The sequence below is a fragment of the Ambystoma mexicanum genome, chromosome 4q, assembly GCF_040938575.1.
Source record: "Ambystoma mexicanum isolate Mex_15411 chromosome 4q, UKY_AmexF1_1, whole genome shotgun sequence".
NCBI classification, from domain to species: domain Eukaryota; kingdom Metazoa; phylum Chordata; class Amphibia; order Caudata; family Ambystomatidae; genus Ambystoma; species Ambystoma mexicanum.
The window spans coordinates 1,114,924,175-1,114,936,271 of NC_090928.1; the positions used below are offsets into that span (position 1 = coordinate 1,114,924,175).

A 12,097-nucleotide genomic window follows, 5' to 3' on the forward strand; every position below is an offset into this window, starting at 1 on the left:
TTTCCTGGCGACTCTCGATTTAGAGGACGCGTGCTTCTGCCTTGCCATTCATCGCAAGCACTGAAAGTTCCTGCGCTTTGACGTTCAGGGGTGGCATTACCAGTTCAGGCCCTTCCCTTCGGGCTGAAATCATCCCCATGACTGTTCACCAAATGTTTGGTCGCAGAGCAACTGCGCTGCATAGGAATCCACGTCTACACTTACCTGGATGATTGGCTCATCTGATCCTGCGCACTGGCAACCCAGCACACTGTGGAGACATTGTAGAACGCACTGTTTTTTAAGTACCCGGCTCAACACAATCTCTAGCTTGGTGACTCCCTTAGCCATTCTGGGAAAGGTCCAATGGCTGTCGACCGCTTCCGTGTTGTCAGTTTGGTCCATCAAGTCCAAGCTAGGGGTGATGTCTTCTGCATCCATCTGGTCACCTTCTGCAGGCTTCAGATGAGATCCCTTTGTATCAGGCTACAGTCACAATCGACACCTCTCTGGAAGGTTGGGAGCCCACACAGGGCATTCTCACGCCAGAGGCCTCTTGCTCTTGGCGGAAAAGGTGTTGCACATCAACATCTTCATACTGTGGGCAGTCTTCTGGGCCCTCAGTCTTTGCAATCTCAGCCCAGGGAAAAGTGGTGCGGGTCTTAATGGACAACACCATCATCATGGTTTACATTTGGAAACTGTGCTTCCTGGGAGAGCGGAAGGGAGAGTGTCCCACCCAATCTGTGGTGCCGGGCCATTCTCCACTGTATGTTTCCCGCCCCATTTTGCCTGCAGGTGTCCAGGACACCATTGCAGACTCTCTCAGCAGGGATCTGTGGTCCTGCCTTGAATGGGAACTTCAGCACGTGCAGGTGTCGCTCCACTTCAGCCTGTGGTGTCTCCCTCAGATCGACCTCTTCTCATGGGCTACCAACGCGAAGTGTAAGACGTTTGCCCGGAGCTATCCTCAGCCGAGGAGTCTGGGTGATGCCTTGGCGTTCCCTTGTGAGGGCCTCTTACTGAATGCTTTCCCTCCAATTCTGCTGTTGGTACCAACACACTCAGACGTTGCCACTGCAAGATGATCCTCATTGCACTGGCGTGGCCCAGACATATCTTCTATTCGGACCTTCTCCATATGTCAGTGGTCCCGGCAATCAAACTACTGCTACCTTAGTACCGCTCGAGAAGGAGGGTCAATACTGCACCACGACCCAGCATCTGAGTCTTGCGACCTGGCACCTGCAGCCTTAGAATTTAGACACATTGCTGCCCTTTTGAATGGAAGAAGATCCTAGCTAAAGCCAGGGACCCCTCTACCTTGGCTTGCTACAATCACAGGTGTAAGTGCTTTACAGTGCGGTGCCAGCCGCAGAAGATTTCACTGCTAAGCATACCTGCTACGCAGCTTCTATCGTGCCTGCTCTCGCTGGCCGAGGCTGACCTCGCCCACACCCCTCAAGGTTCACCTGGACCCATATCATATTACACATGGACCCCAGGCAAGCTCTCCCTGTGGTCGCACAGACTCGTTAAGGAGTTCAAGGGCCTCTTCAGAACATTCCCTTCCGGAGAAGGCTCCTGCGCCTGTGTGGAAACTCAACGTGGTACTTTCTAATCTAATGGGGCGCCGTTTTAACCAATGCATTGAGACCCTTTAAAGTTTGTTGTGGAAGACTGCTTTCCTGGTGGCAATCACCTGGGCCAGGCGGGTCAGGAGGTAAAGTCCTTCTCTAAACCTCCGTTTTGGTCCTTACACACCGTTGTAGTTCTACAAACTCATCCATCCTTCACGCCGAAGGTTCCGTCGGACTTTCATCTCAATTAACCTTTTGGTTTTGCCAGTTTCCTTCTTAAATCCTTCCTCGCCTGCTGAAAGGGCGTTGCATTTGCTGGACGTTGCACACCCTGAATTTTATGTTGCATGCACTGTTGGGACAGTTTTTCTAATGTTCACAGAAGGAGCTTTATAAAACAATACCTTTACGCAATACAGTAATCCCCAACTCTAGTATAGACCTGTACTACATAATTTGGTAGTGTGGACAGAGCAGTCGGGCTTATTTTAGGAGGGAAGAGAGCTGTGCAGGAAGGTACAAAGAACTTGTAGCATACATATGGTTCCAAGAAAAACTGAAACACTTACGTATTGTAAAACAAGATGCTTATTTTATATGCACAGGCAAAGAGAATTCTTCAGAAAGGTAAGTACTATTAAAAGTCATAAACACATTATAAAAACCAATACTATGCTTATAGTAAGTAAACCAAAGCATAAACCACATTCAGAATAGCAATATGCAGTTCAAGGTGAGTAAAACCTAGTGATACACATTTAGAATGACAGCAAGCTATTCATGGGGAGTAAAACCACATTAGTAGACTTTTAGAATGACAGTATGTAATTCAAGGTAAGCAAACCCTATTGACTATGTTGCTTATTCTTTTCAGCAATAATATAGTTCTACCAACAGTGTTACAAGTAGACACCCTGCAACCTATGAAACTCATTCTTTCATGTATTTTAGTTACACCCACATTACAATTTAAACGTAAGAAGTAACTTGTACATTGCTTTTTGGGGGGGGTTAGGGGGCAATATGCACTTCAGGGCTAAGTAAGAACGCAGGATACACATTTACAATGGCCAGAAGCTATTCAAGGTTAGTAAATCCCTATTGGACATAAACTCTTACACTGTTTCATTTACAACAGGGGTGCACAACTGATTTTGACAGAGGGCCGAAAGTACCTTACATGAGGGCTATAGTGGGCCGAAAAGTAAAAGTGGGTGGGGCGGTAGGCGGGACATGTCAGGAGGCTTTTTCAACCCCCAATTTGTATTAAAGTTGGAATATGTAGTTATACCAATGTTAATTTTGAGAAGTGGAACACAATTGCAAGGTAAGCAAGAACTCTATAAGACTTTTCAATAAGGCAGTAAGCCGTTCAAGGTAACCAAAACCCAATGGTACACATTTAGAGTGGCAGCAAGCTATTCAAGGTGAGTAATACCCTATTGGTAACACTGTTACAAGTATTCAGTTTAAGGAATATTACAGTAATACCAACTCAGTTATTTTCTAGAATAGCAGAGCCCAATTCATAGTAAGCAAATAACTGTATACTTTTCAGATGGGCTATAAGCAACTCCTAGCTAAGTAAGAACTGTTTTAACGCTTTGTAACTTATCCTATTTCACAGATATGAGTTAAAATGTGTAAGGTTAGATTTTCATTTCTATGCTAAATCACTCTCTCCACTGTGAGACCCCCTGCACTTGTTGCTGGACTTGTGAATTCTTTTTCTATGTTCCTGAACGAGTGTGTACCCTTTTCCCCACTCTTTTTTTAATTCTTTTTATGGGTGTCATGTGTCTGATTCTCCTGAGTTTGTTTGAATCTGTACCTACCTAAAACTATTTGGCATCGCATTTTATTATTGCAGCACACTGTGCTTTCTCTGCAGTGTTGCTGGGTTGCCCCTTGGGCGTCCCTTTTTATTTTCTCGACTTACCTTGCAGAACTACTGTTCTCAAGGGTAGAGAGGGGTTTTAATTCCCTTTACATTTTATATAGTGAACCAGCACCCTTAACCTTGTGTAGTGCTGGGGAGATGCATGGAATCCTTTCTCCATGTTCCTGTAAAATGTCTGTTAGTGACAAGCTTACTATTATGCCTGGTTGCAGTGGACATGCCTTACCTTTGTATGATTTCTATTCGTAGGCTGTCAAACCAGCCGCTGTAATACAGAGAAGGGTCACCATTCTGCTAGAATGGTGGCTGCTTGCTTGTTTTGCCTTTTGTAGTGTCCTTGTCCATTCTTGGTCCTTTTGTCATACAGGGTGAGGGAGGTCCTGGTTGTACTTTTGTCTTTGGCAGGAACCCTTTGTGTAGCCCACCGAGGCTGCAGCGTGTCTGTGAAAGTAGGAGTCGTCCGAAACTCCACTCACCTTTGGCTTACGTTGTGCCTGAGAGAAACAAGTTTCCACTGGGGGCTGGCTGTCCTGATTGGACAGCCACCCACCCCTGTCTGTAAACGGCAGGGAGAGTTTGCAGAAGTTGTGTGGGTTCCTGTATATCTGGCCCGGATCTTGGAGCTGAAGACTAGTCGACCACTGGAACAGGAGATCCGATGAAGCTTGCTGTAGCTACTGGAGATGAATGTTGTGTAACCGCAGCCTGTGCTGACCCCTTTTTGAAGCGACATAGGAGTCCTGAATATGAAGACTCTGACCCTGAGACTGTTGGTACCCATCGGTACTGAGAAGACCTGCGTTTTGATCCATTCCACGACTAGCTGTGACCTTCCTGGCCTGCAATCCGCCAATACCCTGCGGCCTCAAACCTTTCTGCTGCACACTGTTTACTGAAGAAAGAATCCTGCTAAAACGTTGGTGGGCTCCTGCTGGACCTCCAGAGACACTATTCCACGAAGTCCCCTCCACAGAGTGCTGGACCGAGATATCGAGGCACATCTGATCGCACGGCCAAAAGCACCGAAGACTCCATTGTTTGGAGCCTTTTCTGTCAACTGCTGCTTAAAGTTCCCATCCCAATAGACAGCTATTGAGCCGGCCGAGACCCCATTCCACCCAAGCCATCGCAGCTATGACCGCATTTCTCTCTGGTGTTACCCTGCGCACCTTTTTGCTTGAGTGCAGTCTGTTCCAGGAGTGTTTTGCTTTTATGAAACTAGCCATCTCCGGTGGTTGTCTGTGTTCTGCTGTGTAATCGTATTCATGAGCATATGAATCCATGCACGACCCCATGCTGGAGAAGGAGCAAGTTACTTACCTGTAACTCTTGTTCTCCAGCATGCCTCTTGCATGAATTCACATGCGAACCCTCCCTCCTTCCCCTCTTGTGCTCTTCTTGGTTCATACTGCCACTTTACGTGCGCTACCAAATCTGAAGATGGCCACCCGAGAGGAAGTGTTACATTGGCTGGGGCAGTATGACTGAAAGTGACACTGATAGGCTATAGAATAAGAGTTCAAACTGAGTGATTTTTTTCCTTCTTTTTTTATGCATAATGAGCCATGTATGATACAGAGATGAGTTTGGAATGAATTATATTCTTGAATAATAACTTGAATTGTCAAGATCTGAAAAGGCAATATGAATTATGAATAATGGTTAAATTTAAGTTGCATTGTTTTTTTCTTTTGATACTTTGTGTTCCCCAGATGTAGCTTGTGTTATGGGGAGTTTTATCTACTTTCCTATAACAACCATACTGGTTGGTCAGTAGGGCTTCCACTCAGCCTAGACCAGCATAGAAAATGAGAGGTAGAGCCCAGCGCCCTACACTGGTCTCAATGAGTTGAAACCAGCCTGGAGCTTGCTGTGTGGGCCCACGTGGTCAGAATGGCCAGTTTCAGCCTTCTTCGTGATTACTCTTAGCCATTTCGTATTTTGGGGCTTTTTTGTTAAGAGCAGTATTTTAGAAAAAGCACATTGGTGCCCCTGTCGCCACAAAGAAGCTACATTGGGCTACAGTGTGGTAAAACTGCTTGCACCCCTGATTAATTCATAACGAAAGTACAGCTGCCACCCACCCTGAACTACCTAAAAGCAATTTACGGTGATATAGCTTGTCTGGGTAAAAATGGTTGCCAGAGAGGCACCCCCATGAAGTGGACCCACTTCGGTCGAACCCCAAAAGGCATAAAGGGTTTCAATGGCAGATATCTCCCGATGTCCCTCTCGCCACGCAAAAGGTCAGTTATCCAAAAAATAAAGTAAAAAAGTAAACATTTTAGCCCTTGAAAGTGGTCCTAGAATCCCAAAAATTTGAATTCTGTCTAAAAACAGAGCTTCACCATTGGATTCCTGACACCAAAATATGTTGTTGCAAAGCTTCTGTCCTTCCTCGAGCCGCAGGCCCTCCAGGAATATACGTACACTTCCAGCGGTAGACCAGATGAATGGGTGAGGGGTATCAGCTCAGGAGGTAGTGGGTGAATATACAGTGCACGGTTGTACACCCAAAAACATTAAAATAGATGGGGGAGGGGGGAGAGCTTAGCCAATGGCAGGCAACCCTCCAAGCGCAGCTATGCAGTCTGGATGGGTCTCAAACAAAGGAATGAATCCACACTGCCTTAAACTACATCCTCCCGTCCCATTGGACCACATTTCCAGTGGCCGAAGTTGGCCATTTCCTCTCATACAAAGTGGAAATAGGAATCGTCATGTGTCCTCTCAGGTCTTTGAGAGAGACCGACACCCTCCGTTTTGGTGAATGGAGGAGTGGTGCAAAAAAGGACATGTCAATTAAATTAGATTACATCCAGTGGAAAGATTTTACACAAGCGAAAAGCCACCATCAGTCTAGGCACATGATTCAGTGTTTTCTCTCTATGGGACATTATGGGGTACTTCCTTAGGAGTCCTAGTGACTTAAGACTGGGAACATAAAACACAGATCCACACTCCTGCTTGAGATTAAGCCTGCCTGAAAGAAACAGTCTGTACCCTGGAAAAGTCATCTAACAGTACATGGGCTGCCATGTTGTACAAATTGTGGTGTTTCTGCTTAACACTGTACTCTTGTTTTGCATGCAACTGGAAAATGGCTAAAAGCTGGATTGGTCTGATTAAGCCCACTTTTTTAATGATTTGATTTTTTTTGTTCTTCAATTCTCAATAAATGTGCTACCTTTCATTAAATTTATCTGTTTGAAGCGTGACAATGTAATTAGTCTATAGCCTTGGTTTCTGCTTTGCAGGTTTTCTTTTTATAAATATAAATTGTTTTTCTTTTCACATTAGAAAAAGAAAGGGGGATGAAGTGGATGGACCAGTCTCTTCGAAAAAGCAGAAGAAGGAAAAGGAAAAAGAATCCAAACAGGAGAAACTTATTAAGGTTTGTTTGCTTGATCTCCTTTAACTTTATATGAAAGCCTCCCTAGCAACCTAATGGTTCTTATTGAGGCGAGTAGAAGTTCTGAAGTGGGTAACAAAGGATAGTCTCCACATGAGTGGGTTGCACAGTCTTTATTGCCTCAAGGAGTAGTGTGCCCTGCAGGACACCAGATGTTAATAGGGCAGAGGCCGGCATCCACCTCCCAGGCTCAGCTCTTACCACACTGCTCAAGAGTAACGGCACCTTCAGAACCTCCAGCATACAAGATGCAGCCATGCACCATAATACCCAGTTCCCAAGGAGATGGGACACTAGGCTGCACGCACATGGACACATTCTCCAAAACCTCACAGGTGGCCACTACAGTTATTACACCAAAGTCTAAATGCTGCTGTATGTGCAGTCTTACAGTTAAAGGTGTTTGAGGATGACTTAACCATGTTGCACAAAGGCACATTTTATTTAAAAATGTATTTCCATGCAGTAGGAACGATTAGGTATGTGATGGACATTCACTACCATTTGGCGATTCATGGCATCAGCTGGTGGCCCGTCTCATTTTTGTGGCTATTTAAGACCAGTAATGTTTGAGCTGAATGTTTTCAATTAGGCAAATACTGATACTTTGGGGTCTACATTAACTGATTTCCTTCTACACGATTGAATTGCATAGGTTGGCCGTTTACAAGTGTCCTTTTCCCCTGCCCTGAGACATATCTCTGTTCCAATGGCAAATCTTTTTGCAAAAAGGAGAGTCCAAATGGACTTTGACCTAGCTTTGATAGTAGCTTAAACTTGTTGCTGGGTTTTTAGAATCCTATTTATTTTTTGCTGACAGAGGCTGCAGCCGAATGTTGATGTATTGCCCTTATAAACCCATGCTGCTACGTAGTCATGGGCTTTGCCTGCTCCCCATCCTGCCACCATCACCCACCCTTGCATGTTGTCCCTGGGTACTTTGACTTTTCTCACCCTGAAAGTGATAGATGATAGGTTGGTGGCTATATCTCCTTGCTGCTAAAGAGGAGCAAAGAGCTTACCAATACATTTTAAGTCGCAAAATCCTCATTTTTCTGCAGTCCCTTGTTTAACGACCGTAGAGGCTGTCTGAGCAGCTTCCTGAGTGTTAGGACTGGTTTTCTATACTTTGACCTGGTGGACAGATGTATAGAAGACCACCCTGTGATTGGGGCAGGGACAACTCTGGGGACCTATAGAAAAACCAGTTCAAGGTAGCAAGCAAGTGACCAAGGCTGTCTCAAGAAGGATGTGCCTTAAATTAGTGGAAGAGATTTGTGATATGCTGCACATCAATCACTAAACCCAATAGAAAGTTCTCCAGCTAACATTCTACACTACTTGCTTTACCTGCTAGGCTTCGGTCTATTTAATTCTATAAAGGTGCATCTGGTGGCCGTGTAAGCTTACACCACCGCACAGAATAAAGTGTCCTGGTGGAAGGTCCCTATCATTAAGGCATTCATGGAAGGGCTAAAGAGGCTTTACATCCCTTCTCCCCTCCCCCATTTCCAACCCTCCTCCGGGTCGGGATCTCAATGTTGTGCTCTCCAAGCTCATGGGTCTTAAAGACTTTACCCTCCTAATTCTAACCCAACTCCCAGATTTTGGGACTTCCTTTTCAGTCAATTCATAAGGCTAGTCTTAAGGCTCTCACCTATAAGACTGCTTTTCTGTTGGCTATTACTTTTATAGGAAGAGTAAGTTAACTGAAGGCTCTGTTTGTGACCCATATTTTACCATTCATAAGACAACGTGGTACTGCGCACACACCCACGCTTTGCGCCTAAATTCATTTCTAAGTTCCACATGAACCAGTCCATGAACTACAAACTTTCTTTCAGAATCCTATTAAATCAGCTGAAAGAAGCCTCTATACACACTAGATTTATTGGCCTGCCAGAGGCACGGAAACTGCCCTCCTGAACACCTACACTCCAGCCTGGATTCCAACTCCCCCTCTGTTCTGATCCTCCTCGAACTCTCTTCTGACTATGACCCTGTCAACTACTCCATCCATCCTTATAAAACGTCTGTGATACCCTAGGCATCGCGGACAGGGCACTGGAGTGGAAAACAGACCCTCCCAAGTGCGAATGAGTCCTTTTCTATCATCCACCACGCTCTTGTATTTCTGATGATTGCATCGGCTTAGATTCACATGGGCCCACCATTCGAATCCTCCCTCCCCCCACCCCTTGGAGTAGAAGGAACATGAACATCTTGCACCTTCTCTCTTCTGTACTCACTCACACATTCTGCAAGGCTCCTTTACGGCAGAAGAATAACTGGTGGGACATTGATGCGTTTGGGATTTTAGGTACACTACACTACACGCCATGTTAGTCACGGCCATGTTGATATCCCTTTTCGATCTTCAAACAAAAGATGCAATACTCCACGATTACCACTAGATGTCGAACTATGAGCACAGCATGTAAATCTTAAGCCGATACATTACTCACTGTAATGGTATTTCTGCTTATTTTTTGTCTGTCTTCCCTTACCTTTCAGGTATTGAGTTGGTGAACTGAATGTTTTACACTCACTGTGATTGTATATATCTATTTAGTATTGTGTGATATTACTAGGTTAGTCATTTTTCAAAGTGTTCTATGGCCATAATAGTGTTTTTATACTTGCCCTTCTAAGTGTAATCCTTGATTGATCACTGTGTTGGCCTAATTGTGGATTCCTGCCCACACTCACTCCTGAGACTTGGCCTTGACCAGTCGCCATGCTACCTTGATTGCTTGGCTACAGATCCCAGAGTTGCCCCTGTTCACGAGAACTTAGTGGGCCTCCTAAACTGTATACACCAGGCCAGAGTTTAGAAATCCAGTCTAACATTATCTAAAACCAACTATGTAAGTACCGAAGACGATGCAACGTTAAGATTCCATGAGCAGGAGCTAAAAACAGCTCCTGGATTTCAGGCAATCGCCCAGTAGGTACTACCACTAGCGAACCAGGAGCGAGTGAACGCACCTCACTTCCTCATTGGATGCACACTTTAACTTTTTGCCAATTTTGTATGATCCATTATGTTTACATGTGCACGCATTCTTCTTTAGTAACATGTTGGAATATTCAAAGTGAATGTGACATATGCATGTTTGTAAGGTACCAGTTGCCCTGGGGGTGGGAGGGGGGCAAAAACACTCCTGATAGCTGTTGCCATCAAGCTAACCAGGCTCTCCTGGACTAGAAGCAGGAGCTAAATAGCTCCCAGTAATTTCAGACCCTGCCTAATAATTGTATTTGTCAGAGGAATTTTATAAACACTTTTTTAGATACAGGCTTGGCACTTTTGATTTTGAACTATATGCCTTCTTTTTTTGAAAGATTTGTTTGTCATTTCAAAATGTTCTAAATGGTTTTAGTCACAAAATGGTGTGTGCATTGTATCCGTCTGTGAAACTGCTTTTGCTTTAGTGTATGTCTCACTTTTGGAAACTTGACTGATTTTTATAATTCTTCAGAAAATGTCAGTAGTTCACTGCTCTCTAGGCATTCTTGGCTCTATAGTAGTAGATGTTTCAGTAATTTGATTTTGTTGGCTTACCTTTATTGTGCACAGATGTACGGGTCACTTTGCCTTAATACCACCCAATTACCCCTCCTAACAATGAAGGCAAAATTTCCACTCACAGCCCATGGTGAGAATCGGGATAGTGTAGTGGAAACACTGCACATATGCTACTAACGGAGGCAAACATGCTGTTTGCATTGTATAATTGGCCAATGACCTCATACAACCTCCCCCACCTCCTTACCAGCATGCAGAGTTAATTCCCAGTGCTTTCAGTTATATAAATGGCCATAGACAAAGTTGACTTTGTGTAGTCTGTTTCGAAATTGTGCACTGCGGATGTGTTAAAGGGAATTTGATGAAGTTTTAAGACGTTCTGAAAAGTTGCAGTAGTTGTCCCAGTTTGTGTGAATGTTGGCACTGTACAAAGGTGTTTAGACTTCAACTATTTGTTCATCTTGGGATTTCCCATAGGCAAGGATATGGGACAGTTTTTTTAAGTGCAGCAATTATCAATTGCAGCTTAATTCTGACTCCTGTTCCTTTCTTGTTGTACAGGAGCAGACTGAGTTGATCTGGAAGATAAAAGATGAGCTGAAAAAAGTGTGCTCAACAAACGACCTGAAGGAGCTGCTTATTGCAAACAAGCAGGAAGTTCCATCGGGGGAGTCCAATGTAAGTTTGTGTCCCCTCCTTGAAAATCTTAGGCGCTGGTCCCGCCTCAGAAAAACTGACAATCGCTCAGAATGTTGCTGCACTTTATTCCAGTTGGTGTTCTGATATTTGAAGCCCAAAATCTTCATCATTTGCACTGCTTTAGGAATTTACTCTCAAATGTTATGAAGCTGTCAAAGTGTACAAAACAACCACATTAGTGTGCCAAGGCTTGACTAGAAGATGGAGCTGTGTGTTCTGCCAGTGTTATACAGTTCTTATTCTCTAGTTAGTCTTCAGGGGGAACAGTGGTTAAAGATATAAAATGTTCAAGCAGAGCAAGGTAGTCTTTGTGATAGTTTGGATGCATGTTGATCCATCCAACATAGATTGCTGATGCAGAGTGCAGGAAATGTGGTGTGTAAATGCAAAGCTGCCCGTAGGATAAGAGTATTCACATGAAGGTAGTTTTAAGATGGTGAAGTCTCTAACAGCGGCTATATTTATATCTTGCGAGGACGTAGGTGTACGAACAAGGAGTCCAAAATGTTAAAAGTAAAAAAAAAAAGTCCTGTGAAGTGCTAATCTAATTGTTATCATCACAGGGCACCCAGAAGTCTGACATTTTTGCATCTCATTATTGTGTCTGTAACTCAGAAATTCTGAGATGTAGTTCTTCCTTCGAGGTGTTAATTGCTGTACAGATGGAGGAACAAGTTTAAGAGCCATGGGGACAAAGATATGCTATGAGTTTGATGTTATTGACTGCCGTTGGCACCACCTGATAACATTTGCTGTTACTTCCTCAGATTCTAGACAGAGTTGCAGATGGGATGGCATTTGGATCATTGCGTCCCTGTGAGGAATGCAATGGGCAGCTGGTCTTTAAGAGCGATGCATACTACTGCACAGGAGACATCAGCGCCTGGACCAAATGTGTCTCCAAAACACAGACCCCTAACCGGAAGGACTGGGTGATCCCGAAGGTAATCCTGCGGGGGATAGTGTGAACAATTAAGCAGCAATTGTAAAGTTAATGT

At 44.3% G+C, this 12,097-nt stretch overlaps 1 protein-coding gene across 1 annotated transcript in view; it reads left to right on the top strand.

The window, feature by feature from the left end:
- Positions 1-12,097, top strand: part of PARP1 (poly(ADP-ribose) polymerase 1) — a 921,075-nt gene that overhangs the window by 345,930 nt on the left and 563,048 nt on the right. The window contains exons 5-7 of the mRNA XM_069608683.1: positions 6,760-6,853; positions 10,962-11,078; positions 11,867-12,043. Coding sequence (XP_069464784.1) covers positions 6,760-6,853; positions 10,962-11,078; positions 11,867-12,043 — 388 coding nt within the window. The remainder of the gene's footprint in view (positions 1-6,759; positions 6,854-10,961; positions 11,079-11,866; positions 12,044-12,097) is intronic.